The 20,335-nt window shown below is 41.8% G+C and overlaps 1 protein-coding gene across 4 annotated transcripts; it reads right to left on the reverse strand.

Moving 5' to 3' along the window:
* Positions 1–851: 851 nt before the first annotated feature.
* On the reverse strand, positions 852–18,583 carry AIMP1 (aminoacyl tRNA synthetase complex interacting multifunctional protein 1). 4 transcript variants are annotated; one of them, XM_032956436.2, is made up of 8 exons: positions 18,467–18,583; positions 17,025–17,101; positions 15,399–15,532; positions 10,917–11,030; positions 10,221–10,406; positions 5,737–5,948; positions 3,337–3,505; positions 852–2,235 (listed from the first exon to the last, which is right to left on the reverse strand). In XM_032956436.2, coding segments are annotated over exons 2-8 (984 nt in total). In that variant the 5' UTR covers positions 17,027–17,101; positions 18,467–18,583; the 3' UTR covers positions 852–2,068. The 4 variants fall into 4 exon arrangements, with proteins under 4 accessions (XP_032812327.2, XP_032812329.2, XP_032812328.2 ...); XM_032956438.2 differs by having other exon boundaries at positions 15,399–15,536; XM_032956437.2 differs by having other exon boundaries at positions 18,384–18,504.
* Positions 18,584–20,335: the final 1,752 nt, after the last annotated feature.

The raw sequence follows: 20,335 nt of genomic DNA on the forward strand, positions 1-20,335 counted from the left end.
TTGCAATGATTTTTTGCATTGCACAAGTGCTACACGAGTATATGAAACGTCAACTGCAGTAGTTTGTCATGTACAGTGCACAAAGTAACTCGTTAAATCCTGGATATGCAGGTTTTCGCAGGATGCTCTCACTTAATTATATCATGCTATTTGAATAACATTTTAATAACAGGAAGGAATGGATTAATGGAATAAAAAATAAAACCAAAACATCAACAAAGTTCATAACTGTTTTCGCAGCATTTTGTTAAATTAAAAAAAAATATCCACCAGATTGGAACATACAAAGATGACATTTGTAATACTGGTCCCCTTTAAATAATCTATTGTATCGTTGTAGGCATATTATAAAATATCTACGCGTCAGTACACATTTACTATTCTCTTTGGTTCTATTCGGTAAAGTCACGTAGGTAAAAAAACACGTGACTTTACCGAATAGAACCAAAGAGTATGGATCCTTGCAGTCACGAAAGCTTCAAATCTAGAACATTTACTATACTTATGGTAATCTAAAATCCAATATAAAACGCCCTTATGATGGAATATTTAAAAAAATGAAAATTTCACAGTAAATTTCTACCAATGGTTCTGAAATTGCTTTCGGACAACACATTTTCATCTAATCTTCTTTAACAATAACAACCGAATGACCTTCAATTTCAATAATTTGCTAAAAGTGCACTGCATGTTTCAGCACACATAAATATTCAACCAACCCAGTAATCTGAAATGTTGTGATGGGAATACAGCCAACTATCATGAAAGATAAGCACTCAAAATATGAAGCATCACACATCAAGAGACATCTCACACAATGCAACCATCACACATAATGCAACCAGCAAACATTGTGCTGTAGACGTCGATTTATTTCGAATGCCAAAAAAAGACGAAACAATTTCAGGTATATATAGAGTAGGAGTGCGTTTGTTTTTTGCTTTCTTCTTACTCTTTACAAAATATAAAGTTACACCAACAGTAAAATGATCAATAAACATTTCGGCTTATCGTGTCGCAGGATGATAGTGCCGACTTGGGGAGGCCTTCAGCTTGTTAATGATTATGATGAACATTTCAATTCAGATTTTATTTTCCCAAACCATGGCAGTAAAACTCTTATCCACAGCCTTCTTATCTCAAACTCCTAATTTCCAAATGGTCTGGCTGATCCACAATTCTTCCCTAACAGGAAGGCTGTATCGACAACAATGGAAGATTATGTTTTGTGTTGTGGATGTTGTTCTCTGTACTGTTATCTCCGGTGAGTGAAGGTGCCGCTGCTTCCACGGGGAACACACAGGCGTATCTCGCTTAACGAACGTTCTTTCTACGAGAATTCGCCACAACGAGCATTTTTTATTTGTTGGCAAAGCGAGCAAAACTTTGCTTGGCGATGGAACACTGATTTAAAGCTTTCGTGACTGCAAGGATTCATCTTCTTTGGTTCTTTCGGTAAAGTCACACAACACAAGTGGCCTTCATCAGGTGAAGGGACGAGACTGTCTGGAGGACAGCGCTGGAGCGAAAAAGCCACGCTCAGATCGCGACCTTTAAGCTGTGTGAGAAGAAACAATGCGCCTTGACAAAGGAATTAGCATAGAATTTAGCAGCTATTTCAATGCTAAATTCTATTATCGTTTAACGAGTCTTTGCTTATCGAGCCAATTTCATGCAACCTATCTTGCTCAATCAGCGAGAAGTGTCTGTACACTGCAGTACATTGCATCGGATTTAAAATGAAGGCTATTATCCACCGATTTTCACAGGTTAGCCATAGATAAGTCTTTAATATAAATACAACTACTTTTAGCCATGAATTTGTCTTTGAGAGAATTTCCTAACTCCAATCCTGGCAAAGGAGAGTTTTACTGCACCAAGCACTCAAATCGTCAACGTCTGCCAGTGTCTCGTACAACCGGTACTAGAACATAGCATAAAGTGAGAATTACTTAAATGTTCTAACAACACAGCATCATTTGTAGTCGTATAGCTCTCTATCATTTAACATTGAAATATCCTTATTCAGCAGCAGGTAGAGAGCATTGCACAAACAATTTTAAAGCCCTTATTTAATTCCACTGTTGGCCATAGTTTGTGCCTTGCACACACCCTTGCCTGCCACTTCAAAGGGCACACCCTTGTAGGTAGCCACGAACTCGCCATTAGTCAGGAGATCTGGCTGCACTTGTTCCCAAATCTTTTTCTTGGGGTTAAGCTCCTTGTCTGGCTCACCTGCAAATAAAATACAAACAATGGGTTATGACATGGAGGCAAAGACAATGGTTCTTAAATAAAGTCAGCAAGGCATGGGGCATATGACTAAAGAGACCGAAAGAACAATGTTAAAGCGTGCCGAATAGTTCCAATGTGTACTATTCACTGCTGGTTATGAGTGGAGGCCTGTAGAATCAGATGTTTTTTAACCCCATGCATTCAAACCTCAGTCACAACATTATGCTAGAATAATGAAATTAACTTGACATCCTTCCACTGGAACAGAAATTCTGACTTTGCACACACTAAAATTTGCATGTAATAAGTACAAAATAATGTAGAGTTATACACGTGCATACTTTGGCTTTAGCTATTGGGTCATGACCATATCCTTCTTCACCAATATCTCCTTGCAGTGGCTTCTCCACGTTTCCCTGTTCATCACCAATGTTTGAACAGTTACTATGCAATACTTTTTATGAATACACAAAAGTTTACATGCAATGACTAAATCCCCAATTTTATTAACCAGCAAAAACGGTGAAAGTTATGATCAATTCCTTTTAAAATAAAATGCTGCTTTAAAAAAAAAGAGTGAATATCAGTGACTCATTTACTTAATTAGGAACATTTACTTAAATTGAGATACATATGCAATAACATCGAATACTTTCCTCGGCAAAATTAATGTTGTGATATCTGAGAGGCGATTACTGCTGTTCGGCCATGTCAGACCGATGCCAGAGAACACTCTGGGGCCCCGGCCACCCATCAGCTGCGTGTCACGTTGAGACTCAGTGAGGCCAGGTGGCAATTTAAAACGTCCAGTTGTCCATCACACCTGGCCGCGTCAGTTTGAGACCGACACGGGGTCCTCTGCTCCGCAGGCACGGACTTCTATGAGTGACTGGCTGGGACAGAAGGTGCTACAACCCTTTGCCAATCAAGTGTAATACTTGTTGTTACTGCCAGAAAAAAAATCAGCTGCAGATGCTTCAGGTCAGAAGCAGAATATGTATTTCTACTGCAGGAATCCGATGAGCTCTAAAGCTCTTTTTTCACAGATGTCCAAGTGATTGGCTGAGACCTACTGCTAGGTATACCTGTAGGTGAGCTTACCTGGGTACCCTTTGAAGGTGATGCGGTCTCCAGGAACGGCCCCAGCCGGGGGGTCCAGGATCTCTACCTTGTCGGAGGAGCTGGCGCACATCACCATGGCCTGCGACAGCACACCCCGCATCTTGGCCGGCTTGAGGTTACACATCACCACAATCATCCTGTCCTGCATCTGCTCCCAACGACAAAACAACCATATCTCAAAAGCAAAATACATTTAATAATTTATTGTTTGATGTATGCGTACAGAACCATTCCTCTGCAACGGAAAATAAGAGACAGCTGACATTTTCATACTCTTTACACAATCCTGTACTCAGAGCAATAAAAAGGCGGTGTTTTTTAAACGTAATAAAATTCAAGATATTATGTACAAGGATCCAAAGCTATGCACAAGGGATGCATTTCTGGAAAATGTTACCAAACTCAAAATTACTTTAAGTGAATTAAAATTTCTCATAGAAATGTTAAAATCAGGGGTTGCGTTCCTAGCCAAAGTTTCTGGAAAAAAAAATGCGTGACTAAATGTCATGAAGTGTACAAAAATGCATACGACTGTAAATAAACGTACATTTAAAATAATAATGGGACTAAAGCAGCTCCACCGTGTCCAACTCCTCCACATTGTCAAGTCAAGATTCCCGCTGCCATGTGGAGGTTTTTGGTGGTACGCGCTAGGCGAGTACAGTAAGGCATCGCATCGCAAAAGTCCGTTTTCACCGTGTGCTTTCCTAGTTAAAGAATTGCGTGAAAAAATGTTTGCACAATTTTAAAAAGAATGCATATGCGAAACATTAGAATGAGTCAACAACGTGTATGCAAAAAACACGTAATGCGGCAATTTACATTGGGGGATTCCTGTATTGTGAGGTTTTTATATTCTAAAGGATTTAAAGAATATTCAGGTGAAATAATTACATCAATAGGAGCACAAAGCTAGAGCAAGGTTTAATTACCCATGCCAGTCTTCTGTTAATCCCACCTCTTTGGTGTCGCTATTTTTGTCTTTCGAACTTCTTCTGCCCCGCTTCAATTTAATGTTTATTTGTTAAACACAAAATCGAATTGAGCCAGTTACCCAGCTAATTTCCATAGCAACAGCACACCCCCACTAATCAATAGTTATTGTTGGGGTGGTGAGGAGCCCAGCCAGCATCCAGCAAGAAAACTTGAGGCATAGATTATTTTAAATAGTAGTAAGGTGTGTATATAAAGAGGGGGAAAAAATACAATTCAATTTAAAAAGTGACATTTAAATTTCAGTTTGTGAAAGTCATTGTGTTCCACCTAGGTACCAAAATGAAATTAGCATTATGACATAAACATAAAAAAAAATATCCTCCGTGGAATAATTAATTAGTCAAATAGGACTCAACTATGTAGGTCTGTGAAAATTGGAAAATAGCACAAGTGTGCCAATACTTGAAAACAAAAAAATTATATTCTATTTTGGCACCAAAATGTTCAGACCCAAGAGACTTATGTACACAGTATTAAACTATAATACACACATGCATTTCGGGTTTCATGATTCAACACATCCCGGTGATGCGACGAATTATCTCTCTTCAGGGTCGCAATTCGATTCAAAAATAATTTTTAAGCAATGCAGTAAATATAGCAGCCACGAAGTTGCTGCAGGGGCCACGTGAACTCATACATGCAACATGCACAAACTGAAAAACACATTTGTACGCACACAATTCCATTGGATGTACTTAAGTGGAAAAAAATCTATATTAATGGGTGAACTGATGACAGTAGAAGCTGCATATAAGCACAGTTCTAATAAGCAACACACGCGAACATTACACTGGCGAGGGGGAAAGCAAAGAGCAATGTTTGATATGAGCACATTTCGGATAAAAGCATTTCATAAATGACATCACGCGATTTTGGACGATTTTTGACCCCCCCCCCCTTCGTCACACGGCGTCACAAAAAGTCAGAGCCCCCCTCCAATATGACGTCACAAAGCTCTGCCCCCCCCCCTCCCCAAACAAAACATGCTTCAAATCGCTTTAAACTATTGTCATTGTAGTGCGTATTGAATGTGGCGCTGCACACTGTTGGAGGAGAAAACATTTATTAAAAAGTCTATTTAATCAAGTAGAACATGTCTATATTTATTTAAAGTTGCGCATTTTTACGTGACGTCAAATTTCTCAACCCCACCCCCCGCCATCGTCACAAATATCTGACCCCCCCCACCCAGGTGCGTGACGTCATTTATGGACGGCCCATAACCCATTAACAATAACTTTTGTTCTCAACCAGAGCTTATAATGGCTTTAAAAACTTTCCCCACGGTTTTGCGACAAATCCTGAAACGGATAACAAAAAAACTAACATTTCACACACACAAAGCAGCGCCCACTGAACAAGGCCCCACGCCCGGCGCACCTGCTCGAGGGGGATGTGCTTGACGAGGCCGCTGACCACAGTGCGCGCCGCTGCCTCCGCCACGTCCACCTGCTCCACGTACAGCGAGTCGGCGTCTGGGTGCTTCTGTGCCGAGACGATGCGTCCCACGCGCAGGTCCAGCCGGGACACGTCCACAGGACGAGCCGCCTCCTCCACGCCTGCCACCTTCTTCTCCTTGTCCTTCTTTTCACCTGCAGCGCAGACATTAAATATTACCAAAGGCCGTTGCACGTGTCGCAATTCTCACGGGCTCTCTCGTCTTTTACGAGAGCGGTATCGTTTTTTGGCAACTGCAACTATGGGCAGTCCTCGACTTACGAACGGGTTAAGTTCCGGAGAACCCGTTCGCAAGTCGATTTGTTTATATCTCAGCAATCAATCTATATTTCGATTTAAAACTTTCGTGACTGCAAGGATTCATCTTCTTTGGTTCTTTTGGTAAAATCACGTAGAATGAGAATAAAATAATAAATTCATAAAATAACACAATTTTCTCACGGCGTTTCGGCCACAACACAAGCGGCCGTTTGTGTTGTGGCCGAAACGTCGTGAGAATATTATTGTGTTATTTTATTTTATCAATTTATTATTTTATTCTCAGTCTACGTGACTTTACCGAAAGAACCAAGGAAAATCAATAAATAATCGTACGTACGGTCAGTGTTATGAAATGTGTTGTGGTTCAACAAAAATGTTTCAATATTGTTAAACTTGTACATTTGCATGTAATTCTGTAATAAATACTGTATAGTAAATAAAACATCAATAAAGTAACATAAAAAACGTTTTATTTTCACTTACCCCGAGTCAAACGGTTCACTGTCATTGAGCATAATGCGGGATGATGCTGGGACTCATTACATCTCACGGAGGATCACTATCAAACCAAATAGTTCTGCGGTTCATGAGCACGAGCGAACGTTCGCAAGTTGAATAGTGAAAAATAATGACATCTTACGGCGGCTCTTTCGTAAATGTGGATGTTCACAAGTCGGACGTTCGTATCTCAGGGACTGCCTGAAGAGATTTTTAACCACATTAATCTGAAGGTGTATATTATAATCTGTTGTGTTTGTCCTTCACAGTGAGTTTATTCGTGCTCAACAAAAATAAATGTCATTTATATTCAATGGCAATTTTATTTTTGTAAAATAATCATATCTGCCACAAAATGTGCCGCAAACAGCAATCGATGCCCTGTGCAGTTGAACAACTGTAATGATGGAATATTTCCAAAATAAAAGATTGAATAAATGATTCCATTACAACATCTATTATTAAAAGTTACATAACATCTAAATGCAATCAATCAAGCGTCAAAACGTTTTACAACGATTGAAAAAGCCCCACAACATCAGGGTAAAATGGGGGTGTAGAGTAAATAACGGCAGGGACACATGGGAGAGAGGAGAGACGGCAACACAGCCCACGATGAAATGACTTGAGAGCCTGGCGACAGAAAAAATGAGGAGAGACAGCCAGGGCAGCAACCAGCAGAAATACCACTAATCAGTCCCAGGGCATCCAGTTACGTGGCCATTAATGTGGCTGCTCAATAATGTCTGTCTGCGCATGGGCACGGGTAAGGACTGTGCCAAGGCTGGCCTTCACTACAATGTCCAAGTCCCACAAGCCCTTTCTTTCCTGAATGTCATGGCAGAATGGCAGTAGAAATGAGCCAATGATACACTCAGCAATAGATATTGATAGTGAGCCTGGTTAACTATATTTGGTCATGATTGTGAAGCTAGCAGCTTAGATATAAGCTATATTCGCAAATTCGCAATAGAATCTCATTCTATTGCAGAATCTCATTCTATTGCATGAGAATCTCATCCAGGATGGAATCAGAGGACTTTGAACATAAAATGAACTGCAATCATAGTGCCCTATAATGTTGTGTTGTGCCTCTGAAAAGAAATGAAACGCGAACAGAAATGAAACGCGATGTAATTTTGTTATACAACACTGTGTCACATGTCATTAAGCCCTATGACACCCTCTGCATTTTAACTCTGTGATAATGTGAAAATTGTCAGTCAAATTAAAAGCATTTTTTTAGCTTTAGGTAAATACCCACATTTGATGTTTTCAATTGATGTGAACAAGGAGTTATTTTGTTTATCATACAATGCCTTGTTATATTTAAATCCTTTCCTGAAAGTCATTTCAAAACAAAAACATTAAAAAAATGTGCTGTTTCTTTTAATTTTCACAAATCAATTCAGCCAATATAAATGATACCTGTACATGTATATTGGCTTACTCTTGGGTTTTCTTCAAATTTGCAGTTAATTATGTTATATTAAAGAATGTTTTCACTTTGAAATGATTAAAGATTCTGAAACAAAGTGTCGATCAAGTGTTCTTTTTTTAATAAATTATACATTTCATCATGGGACCTCCTTTGCCAGGATCAAAATATAAGAATAGGTTTTCCCCTTTCTGGCAATAAAACAGTTGTGTTAAGATGTTAAAACAGCTGTGTTAAGATCTTAAAACACCAAATTGAAACATTTTGCAAGGAATCATGTCTGCATTAACCACTTGTGGTGATTCCTTGCAAAACGTTTCAGTTTGGTGTTTTAACAAATTAACACAACTGTTTTATTGCCATAAAGGGGAAAACCTATTCTTAAATTGTACGTTGTTAAATCGTCTCTCAGTGTAATCCTAAGCATGCACCTCTCTCCCTAACAATTTTTTCAACTTTTATTCCATTTTCTGCCCATGTTAAGGCAGGTAATATGCACCGATGGAAAACTGTATTCTTTAGGTGCATTACTCTGTTGCTTTTCATTTTCAAGTTCGGTTTTCAAAATACACCCGCTCTCAACCCCCTCGAAATTTCCTAATATTTATTCTGTGTTTTCCAGCTGTGTCCACACAAGATGTGTTAAAATGCCGAATTGTCATATTTATCAAATTTGCAGACTTCCTCATTCAGCACTTCAATAACTAATTTCCATTGTTGGTATAATTGCTGTTTAATCAGGAAATCTGACTAGAAAGCACAAAATATAGAGGGCACAATACAACATTGATTGAAGATGTCACAACAAGCAATTGGGACATAAAAATAAAAAGGTGATAGATTTCGATTTGAAGCTTTCGTGACTGCAAGGATTCATCTTCTTTGGTTCTTTCGGTAAAGTCACGTAGAATGAGACTAAAATAATAAAATAACACAATAAAATTCTCACGACGTTTCGGCCACAACGCAAGCGGCGTTTTGGCCACAACGCAAGCGGCGTTGTGGCCGAAACGTCGTGAGAATTTTATTTTATTCTCATTCTACGCGACTTTACCGAAAGAACCAAAGAAGAAGGTGATAGATAATTGGCAATTCAGAAATATCAAACTATATCACATGTTCACTTTGAATGTCCTAGAAAAATCGGGACCAGTAATTTTCTTTCTTTCAACAGAATTATCATACATTTACACAAATATTTGCAAAGAAATGAATTCATAATAAAGGTTTTTGGGTTAGATCGCGTTATTTATAAATGTGTCATAACCCTCCACCACCCGACATTGCCAACCAATAAAAAAAATGTGTCAAGTTGACAAAAGACAAATAGTTATCTACTTTAGCCCACCGGTGTGTTGAAGAGTAAATCCACAACATTTACAATTTTTGAGTACGACGTGTCGCTGGTAATTACATCCAGCATCATCGGGCAATTTGCCAGAATAGTGAAGCCTTCCACCTGCTTCACTATTCAATGACCAAGGCATGGAAAGATGCCTTGGTCATTGTTTAGTTAAAATGGATGATGTAACTGAACTCAAGAATTATAGACCCATTAGTATCTCATCATCATGTGTAGAAATGTTTCACAAAGGTCATTTGGAAAACAAAAACTAAATATTTAAAGACCACCACCAAAATTAGCAAGTCAGGTTTGGGAAGTGTTTCTACCACTACCCACATACATACGATCAATCACATTCTGTGAAGAACTGATATATATCAAATACAATAATGCCTAACCTTTGTAGGAAATGGCAACGGAACGTGATACATTCATCCAAGCTCTCAAGACCTAGGTATAATACATTTAGATATAATTATAATCATTATTTAAAATAGAACATTGAAACAAAGACTGCATGCATAATTTAAAATACATGTTATGTGGGGTATCAGACAGAGATGCCCTTCCACCAAAGTTATTCAGAACCATTTGAATGTTTTCCAAAAACTGCAGTCGAGAAATAAAGGCAAAAACATAAATAATGATTATATGTCGGTGATTAGCATGAGCCAAAATATCACGGAGGGACAATAAAAGCCAACTTGTTTGTATGGAATCAATCTATACAGCTTCCTCAGCTTAGCCAGACCGTTTTTGCAGTGGTCAATGTGGTAAAACGTCCTGTCCCCACAAACCATTGAAAACTAAAAAAAGTGGAAACATCTGGCCAGAATATCTGAACTGTAAATGTCTGGAAATCACCTTTCTTCTCAGCCTTTTCTTTTTTCTTGTCCCCCGTGGGAGGTGGCTGGGCAGCCGCCTGGGGCGAGTCGACGTCCGAGGGGCTGGAGAGACTTTGAGACGTCTTCTCTGCGACAGTATCGGTGCCGGCCTTTGACGGGGGAGTGACACACACCGTCTGCTGCGTGGGCAGTGGAATCTGCACCACTGCACGCGTCACCACCATCACGACACAAACAAAGCTTCACTCAAAAACTCTCTATGCCAATATAGTGGTATGACTGCCAGAACAATAACACATTTATTCTAATCTGTATTTTAATGCGATTTATATATCAATTTGTTTATCTCAGATGATCAGCATAGTGTTTGACCCTATGATAGCAAAGACACAAGATAAGAAATGTCATATGGGTAACGGCCTCATGAGAAAATCATTCACTGCATTATAAACACTTAGTGCTCAACATTCAACAACACATTCCAAAGCTGGGCAGTCGGGGTATTATAATTCACAACTTAAATGAATTATTGCAATTCAGCATAACGTTGCAGTTGAAAATTTTATTTTTATTTTTAACACATCAATGTAGCAGGCTCAGAATCTAGTATGCATGCGCTTCCTCCAGGTACTATGGTTTCCTACCATGTGTTAAAAAAATAGAATAACATAAATTAATTAATGCTTTGGTAATTTGATTGGAAAAAAGCACTTACATCCATTCCTAACTTCAGCCGCAATGAGCTGCTGCTTCACAACTTCAATTTCTTGCTTTAGTGTTTCATTCTCATGCTGCAGACTCTCTTCTTCACGTTGCGACTGCTGCAACACTGCACAGAGTGGGGAACATCGTGTACAAAGCAAAGCAATGACCATCCTGGGTGGAAAAAGTAAAAGGTACACCCCTGCAAATGATCACTCACGCCACTGCTGGTGGAAGGGCCTGCACTCAGGGGAGCTCCGTGACCCCGCTAGATAGTCTTTGGCCGGCTCTTCCATGCTGGCCACACACTGATCCCCACCACATGCGACCTGTTGATGAACTCTGCTGAACCCAATTAGTCCAGTGTGCTATCCATTTGCCCATGGCAGCTTCCCCGGGGCGGAAAACCCAAACAAATTGTAAATACACGCATAAATACCGATCATAAGTAAAACTAAATCTAAACTGGAAAGGCCCGTCAACTAAAGGAGCCTGCACTTTATGGGATTCGATCTTACAAAGAAATATGCACTTGGAAATATATAAACGCACGTACAAGGGGCGTGCACTAGCTTCCACCCAACGTGTTCGCTTTTGAGCACACACACGTGAACTACGTTGGTCGGAATGATTATTTTCTGTATAAAAGCTTGTAGGAAATATTTTGTTGCCAAATTTGCACCAAAAACTGTAGTCATTGGTATTGATAAGCTGTGTTGCAAACTGTGTAGTGATTGCCTTTTGACTTGTACAGTTTCCATGAAAGTGTGTGAAGTGTCCTCAGATGCATGGACAGAGATTTTCTGGGCAGAGCAATAAGTAGCCTATTCGCTGCATAAAAAATCTAGACTTTTGTTACTTATAAGGTGGACATGCAAGCCAGAAAAACCCAGAAAATCAATACACAAGCAGGTAAGAGAACGCGTAAACGCATCTTTCAAAGCACATCCGTCGAATATCGATATAAAATATGACTCTTAACTCTGGACTGAATCTACTTTTACATTACTAAATAATATAATTCTTCACAACAGTTAGTTAGATCTATATATGCAGTATAAGAACCTTGGCCACAAATCTGCAAAAGCCTTGGATGCAAAAGCATTAACATCTTCCATTACACTGTAATGCAATTAATTCATCAGAAATGTAAAATAAAAAAATGTACGCCTGTGGGCTAGCCAGCTAAATGTTCCTACTGACAATGTGTTGCTAACTGATCATGTTCTCAATACTAATTGTATTGGCAGCTTGTCCTCTAGACATAATATTGCATCCCGACAGACAAACCAAATAGTAAAGACTCTTAAATATACCTCACCTATTATATAGCAAGCACTTCACAAAAAAATATTTAAATATAAAAGGGCCGATTTCTTTATTTCTAAAGCTATTACAATTGAAGCATGCCACAGAATACGCTTTCATCAATTACCTTGTCCCAATTATTCTTTATCAGTTATTTATTTGCTCACTGCTAAACATGCACACATCTCAACATTGCAAAATGCTCATTGTATCTACAATTCCCATTTCCCTTGGACTTTATTTTAAATCAGATAAATAAAAACTACTATAATCACCAAGGAATGTATGTCCTTAATGCTCGTAATGTCACTCCACATCAACCAGTCCCCCTCATTAATAATCATGAGCAGGTGACGTCCTCCACATAGGGGCAGAGGCACCTCCTCCCCCCTCCTTGCCGTCAACTTACAACCCTCACTACAAAGGCAGAACCCTTGCGTCACGCCATCTCTCTCTAACGCAATTGAGACATCAAAGTAAAAAGGACGTCATGCTGAACAAGGGATTATAACCTTCAAATGAAATATGTCTGTGTCACCGCGCCCTTACAAATTGCACAGGCATTAATGCAATGAATATCACATCGCACTGTTTTTCGCTTGCAAGTTTCAGATTTACTGCAATACACCCATCCTTGGACGGGCAAAAGGCTAATGTTTAATAACTGTGCAAGACAATACCTTTGATGTTTGAGCTTGAACTACTGAGACTCCTTTCACAGCAATAAAATGTAAAAATTCGTGTTTTTTTTAGCAAGTTCCTGGGACACGTCTGCATTTTAATGCACATCAAGAGAAAAAATACTATTTGTGAATATTTTCTGAAATGCTTGGCATGGCTAGCTAATATTCCAATGAAATTCAAGGTTGGTTAATTGCACTGCAGCCTGTGGCCAAGAGGCAGAATCCTTCTTTGTAAGCTGGCAACAGAAATAGAGGAAGCATGAACGGCCTTTAAATCCACAAGGAAATCAACTTTCTTCATTGACCCTGATAGAAATCTTGGTTCAGTACGAACCTCAGAAATGTTTGGAATTCACAACATTTTCTTCTTTGTGACAGATTTTTTTTTCCCAACATCAACCCCCCATGTTATCATTTTTCATTGCATGCAGAATAAAAATTAAATTCATATTAAATTCATTGGCAATATTTAAATCTGATAGCGCAACTGAGATATCAGGGTGCAATTCACATCTTGGCAAGGACAATTTAAACCTGGCAACGCACCATTTTGTCACGAAGCTGAAAGAGGCTTAAGGAATGTAAGTTATAGCCTTGTGGCCAAAAAACCCAATTCATAATTTGGACAGATCCACCACGGATTGAGCATTTTTGTATGATTTTCCATCCCTGGGGAAGGTGGCAAGCGGTATATGTCCTTGCTGAGACCATTTTTATTCAGGCACACCGAATGACTCAATTTGAGGTGAGTAGCAATTTACACAACCAGGGAATCTGCCAGACCTGGTGGCAGGTCTGATGTCGAGACTTTAATTTGAGTGCCTTATAGGGACAGACTGAGGCATTCAGAATTCGTACAGTATTAAGTAAATGTATCAGTATCATACAAGACTATAACGCTGTGAATTTAAATCGCCTTATTAGGCACACACCATGCCTCAACTTGATGAGCTTGTGGCACTTCTGATGTCACGATGCCAATTATGTACCCTCATTGCTTGGCACCACTTTGGCAGATCTTTGACATTTGCTCAATCACCTCGAATAATAACTCTCTGACATGAATGGGATTGAGAAGACTTGGCAGAAATCTAATTACATCAAGTGTTTTTTGCAGATCCGTCAAAGACTGCCAGAGTATGTATATCATGCCTAAAGACTATTCTTTTAACATAAATTATCTACAATTTGCGTATCACAGTATTTGGTGGTGAGGCGTTAAAATATTAATGATAGCGTAAAGGTGCATCCCTGCAATTGCTTGCTTACATCACTCCTGGTTGAAGAACCTCCACTCGAGGGAGCTTTAGAGAACCCCTCAGTTATAACTCTTTGGTTCTTTCGGTAAAGTCACGTAAAAAGAAATTAAATTAAATAATAATAGAATACGACGTTTCGAATGCAACACAAGCAACCATCAGTATCTGATGATGGTTGCTTGTACCTGATAATGGTTGTAGTTCCTGCAGTCACAAAAGCTTCGAATCTAGTTTTTGCCCTCAGTTATATTTTGGCCTACTATTTCACACTGCCCAGACATCTCAGAAGAGACACGAGTATCCACACTTCACCCTACCCATGCAACCTGCCAATCATCTAACTGCTGGGTTAACAAAAACGGGAGGATTTTTAAAATGCGCACGATTATTTCGCCTGCCGCCCCACAACATCGATTGTCAATCCAGCATGCTTATTACACCACAGATACATCCCTTTATCTTACCAAGACAATAATACACAACTCGATGTAAACCACAGGCCAAAATATGAAATTTTTACTTTAAAAGTAGCAACCCACACATCTATTGAACATGACTGTCCGTCTGTCGCTCACAGTCAGCCAGAAAAACTTTTAATATTATACAGAGCCCCAGTCTCTCTCCAAATTTCTCTTGCCGCCTTCTCTGGAATGTACACCCACATTTATCTCGATGTCTCACTTTGTCTGTTTCTATCCGATTCTGTAATCCTGTCCCCTCTTATATCTCTCCCTCCATCTACATTCCTCTCCTCCGTCCATTGTATCTCACTCACTTCCCTCCCCCTATCTCTCTCCCCATTTCCCTCAAATGTCACCCTCGCTCTCGTTATTCCCACCCCTCCCTTTCCCGTTTCAACCTCTCTTGCCTCTCCCTAATCCTTCCTCCCACCGCTTGCTGCTATCCCTCACCGTACTCTTTCCATTTTGCTCTGTTTCATCTCCGTTTCATGCCCTTTCACTCTCTCCCTATGCCTTTCCGTTGCTCTGCACCTCTTCCTCCTCTATCTCACTCCCTCACCTCCATCCTCGATCTCTCTCCTCTATAGCGTTTGGCGTGAAGTCAGCACACACGAACCCATCTCGAGCGCGTGGGATGAGGCCGACGTCATCGCACTAATGTGCGAGGAATATGTCACTACCGATAAGAATCCAGGCAAGAATACAGCCGGCAAAACATGTTCTTATATAGTATGAAACACACAGCAATGTTTCCATGTGATACCACTGTGTGTAAAAGCCTCACCAGCTCTGTCCTTGAGTAGATCCACCTGCTGCTTCAGGTAGCCAATGATCTGGTCGGCCTCAGCAGCCCACCGCTCCAATCTGTCAATCACCGTGCTTTGCTGGGACATTTTAACAAGTGACCGCAACACAAACCTGGCTGCAGCACACGGGGAGATCAGAGTGAGAGGGTCCGCCAGTTTCACAGTACACAGACATGGGGGCTCACAAATCTATGTCTTTCCATTGTTGAATAAGGGCCTCACCGACTCTGTACAGGTGGTGGGCTTTATTTGACCCATACTTTACCACACTGGTCTGTGTGGGTTGAAGGTTGGCAGTAAGGATGAGAGAGCATACATGTATGTATGTACAACGGTTTTAAAGCACTGCTGTCTGCACACCCTGAACATAGCCCCGCAGCAATCTATAAAAGTGGTTTATGTATAATCATCGCTCATCCAAAGATTATCCAGGCTCAATGCTGCTTAGCTTCTGGAATATGACAAGATCAGGAACACTGGGACATTTAATGTTAACCGTAATCAATATTGTGGATTAATTGTATGCATTGAATTTATCATTGGGAAAAAACACATCTCGTGACAAACAGAAACAAATAAGTGACACATTGTGAAACTACTGTATACAGATACATTTGAGTGTGTGAAACTACTGCATACTGATGTATTCATGCATTTCAAAATGTGTAGTTATTTGCACATGTCTGGATTTACAATGCATGCCTAAATCTGCACTGTAGTGTACAAAATTATGTAAACCATACAGTACGGTGTGAAAGTGCAGCACTTGCAAGTTTATTTTGGCCATGCTTTTGCTATACCAAAAACTTTCAAATTTAAATTACCTTTGCCTCATACTGCATGCTACTGAATACATCGTCAAAATGTTATAACTACATGAGCATCATGTAACACCATATGATAGCATTACCTATCAAAAAGCAGCTGTACGGTAGCCCTCTGGGCCCCCTCACTAAACTACACCGAACCAATAGGATAATGAAGGTCCTGCACCTCCGATGAGCGTGGTTGGCTCCGTACGGTGCGAAAGGTCAACATACATAATGAGGCAGGTTACACCAAGTACGATTTTACTGACACATGTATTTTTCTCATTGGCATAAAAATTAGATTTCTCATTTCCATTGCACTACAGGGTTTATCTGTAATGCACGGGCACATGTCTGTCAACTTATTAGGATTTGGAGGCCAAAGGAGGGATGTGCGTCAACAGTTACTTACTAAAGGTACATGTTGGGATGTGCAGTGGTGGGTACTACTATATGGTTTAAAGATCACCAAATGACTGTAAGCACAAACTCTAAAGAGCAAGAGTTTCTGATTCTTAAACTGCACATCATTTACTTGCAAATGCAGCCGTTGCAGTAATGTCTGGGTGTGGTGGCACACGCCTTACCTACCATTCAGCAAACCGAATTAAAACCTTTGGTGGTGAATGTGCAATGAGAATAAACGCCATGAGAAACACAAACACTCTCTACAAGAAGCCTGAAGGCAGCAGGTTCGGCAAGGTTGGTTGCTAAACTTTCCTAGTGGAGTGTCAGTATCCCCATATACATGTGCGTGTTTTCCTGCTACTCCCGTTTCATGCCATGTATACTTACATTCCCCGAAAATACTTGAGGTGGCGTCCGTTTCAAGTCGTCAATTGTAGAGGCGGCTTACGTCGGGGGATGCGTTCCTGAAAAATGCGAAGGCGAATATCGAAACAACGTAAATCAAACACAATTTACAGGGTAGGTGAAGGCGAAGGCTGAGGCGACGGACACGAGGAGGGACGGACGATGACGATGATGATGGGGTCATCGCCGTGTGGGTTGAGGCGACGCATATCGGGGGGGTGGTGGTGGTCTTAATAGCGGGACGACGCAATGGGGGGTAGTTTGCCGCATTTGTTGAACCAGGTGAGAACGAGAGAGCAGGTTCACTTGCGAGTGACGTGGATCACCGCAATGACAAGAGAAAAACTAAAGAATAATGTACACTGTATGTTGAACTGCTTTCACACCTGGCGAAATAAAGCAAATAAAAAAGGCAAAACCCGCCGTCAACGTGAGAGGTTGAAACTAAATGATCACGCATCAGTGTTAAATTATGAATTTACCATAACGCAAGTCGACTCGGACGGGATCATTTTAGACCGATCCTCGTACAATTACAATTAAGTTCATCACAAAAACACGTTCGTCAAAAACATCTCCCTCGGATGAATAAAGTGAACACGCAACCAGAGGCACCACGACCAGTTCTTGCGCGTTAAATGCAAACTTTGGCTGTGCCCTGGGCTGTTTTAAAATGTGATTAAAGATTCTTGAACGAGAAAGGTAGTGTCAGGGTGAATGCGGCAACAACGACGATGATGACGCAATCACTGAAACAGCAACAAAACTTCACACGCGAATTAAGTTTCTCCAATTCATAACCAGATGAGAAACAAATTGAGACGAGAGATATTTTTTCCCACGGAGTCAAAGTGTCGCCCCTTAGCAAACTGCAGTCACGATGGAAATTCCACATTCCCGTGCCCAGGGGCAAGTCTATCCACAGCACCACTGTTAACTTTACACGAAGTGGTACTGCTCACTTTATCGACCGCCGTACAAGTTAGGGGGGTTATGAGGGGCCGCCTCGACCTCCAAACGTGCAGCCTTGGCAATATCACACGACCGTCCCTAACCCCGCCACATGAACGTAGAATGCCCAGGGCCACCAAAGGAGACGACTGTCGCCTCAATGCTCACTGAGGCAAGCAGCCAACGTGACCGGAACGTGTTAACAATGGTGTTGTTAACAACAGGCGGTCTCGCGTGTATCTTTATACCCTTGTAGAGTTCACTCGTAACGCAGTGTAAAAAACTGAGTCACGCGCTATCGCGGCCCGGCAATAGTCGCGCCGCTGTCAAACGCAACCAAGGCCATTTGATATCCACATCACTGGCGTGTGTTGAACGCGCACGTCTTACTTTAACTTCGGGACGTTTACTCGCGCGAACATCGCCTAACAAGACGCGAACCACTGCACGCGACGGGGCGAGCGGCGACTCACGCAGAAGCCTCTCTCGTGTAGGCCTCGCCGCCGGTGACGTCACGGCAGAGGAGTGTTTTTAAGTGGGGGGGGGGGGGCGTTTGGAGCTGTCCAGGACCACCCCCCCACCACCACCCCCCACTACCATCCCCCACTACCACCACCCCCCCACCACCATCCCCCACCCCACCACCACCCCACTACCACCACCCCCCCACCACCATCCCCCACCACCACCCCACTACCACCACCCCCCACTACCCCCCCCACCACCACCCCCCACTACCATCCCCCACTACCACCACCCCCCCACCACCACCCCACTACCACCACCCCACTACCACCACCCCCCCACTACCATCCCCAACCCAACCACCACCCCCCACCATCCCCGGGGCGGTTTTTCGTTTCTCACCAATTCATGGTGGTAGTGGGGGGCGGCGTTGTGCCCGTGGGATGACATTCACACATTTGCATCCCACTGGGATTTTTGCACAGGGCGTTGAAATGCGGTGTTTTTTTTCTGGGAGACTTTGCTGTTTTTTTCCAGGATCTTTCTGTTGCGTGTAGTCACTTTAAGATGTTTCTTGTTCCTGTTTTTGTTTTGTTGCGGTTGCAGCCGAGTCAAGAGCCGCATGGCTCACAGGGTTATCATTCCTGGAAATTAATTTACTTGCTGCACAATATAGAACTCAAGAACTAATGCTGCTCTTGTAGATGCACTATCAAATATAAATTAATTATTGTAATGGGTCTCTACTCCCCTCTCAGACAAGGTCTAGATGGAGGTAAGTGCAACCCCACATGTAGTTTAATGAAGACATCTTTTGTATTATTATTAACAAGCGCGCTTGGCATAGTTGAAGCTGGGTTGATGCCTTGTTCATATATAAAACGAAAATTTGTGAATGTGTCTTTTCAAAATGTTTAGCATACTTCCCGACATGCAACAAACTTGAAATTTGGCATGTGGGTACTTTCCAGACTGTACACAATGCAAAATGTATAAAAAAACAATAGACTTTTGTATTTTTCTGGGGGGGGGGGGGGTGGGGGCGCAATAATGGATATATTTTGCACGCAAGTGAGTTGTGACGTCACATCTGTCATGTCACCCGCATGCGGAAGCGTGACGCAGTGTGCCTGCTCATGTCACACACCAACCCTCCGCGAGTGAAGTGCCATACAAATGTGTTGCAGGTCTAAGGCGTTCTTCGAGCAGCACTGGTCTCTTATTTGAGTCGTTTACTGCCGCACGCACCCTGAAAGTTGTGTGTGTCTGCAGCGAGCGCGTGTATGTGTACCTATGGACGTGCGCGCGTGTCTGTGTGGGGGGAGCGGTGGTGTAGCGGTTAGCGCGCTGTCCTACGAACCCGGCAACCCGAGTCCCATTCCTTCTCACGGCCACCACCGGTGACGATTATTTCAACCGGTCTTGGGCCTCCTCTAGGTTGACTCAGCCTCAAACGAGTAACTGTTATGGTGTGAACATCGCCACTGGAGGGTAAAAGGCGGCCGGGCGTGGTGAGTCCAAGTCCCGAGCGAAGCCGGGTAGTCTCAAGCTAGTACCTATTAAATGAAACTGAAGAAACGACGGCGACACCTGCCACTCTCGAGTAAAGGTGCCAACGTTGAGGCCCCCCCCCCCTCCACAAGTAGCTAAAGGTTGGCCCCCGGAATCAATGAGATTAAAAAGTCGTGAGATTTAAAAAAAAACACGTAGAAGTGATGACGTGCTCAAATAGAGCTCATCATCCCGACATTTAGCAGCCGTGAACCGGTGGTGGAAATTCTGCATTCCCACGGCAGGGGGCGAGTCTGTCCACAGGACCAATCGCTGTTGCCTTCCAACACAGGTGAGTGTATGGCGCGGTGTGTAAAAACGTCAGC

This window comes from Petromyzon marinus, chromosome 18 (genome assembly GCF_048934315.1).
Source record: "Petromyzon marinus isolate PM22_M1 ecotype Great Lakes invasive population chromosome 18, UKy_Petmar_22M1.pri1.0, whole genome shotgun sequence".
NCBI classification, from domain to species: domain Eukaryota; kingdom Metazoa; phylum Chordata; class Hyperoartia; order Petromyzontiformes; family Petromyzontidae; genus Petromyzon; species Petromyzon marinus.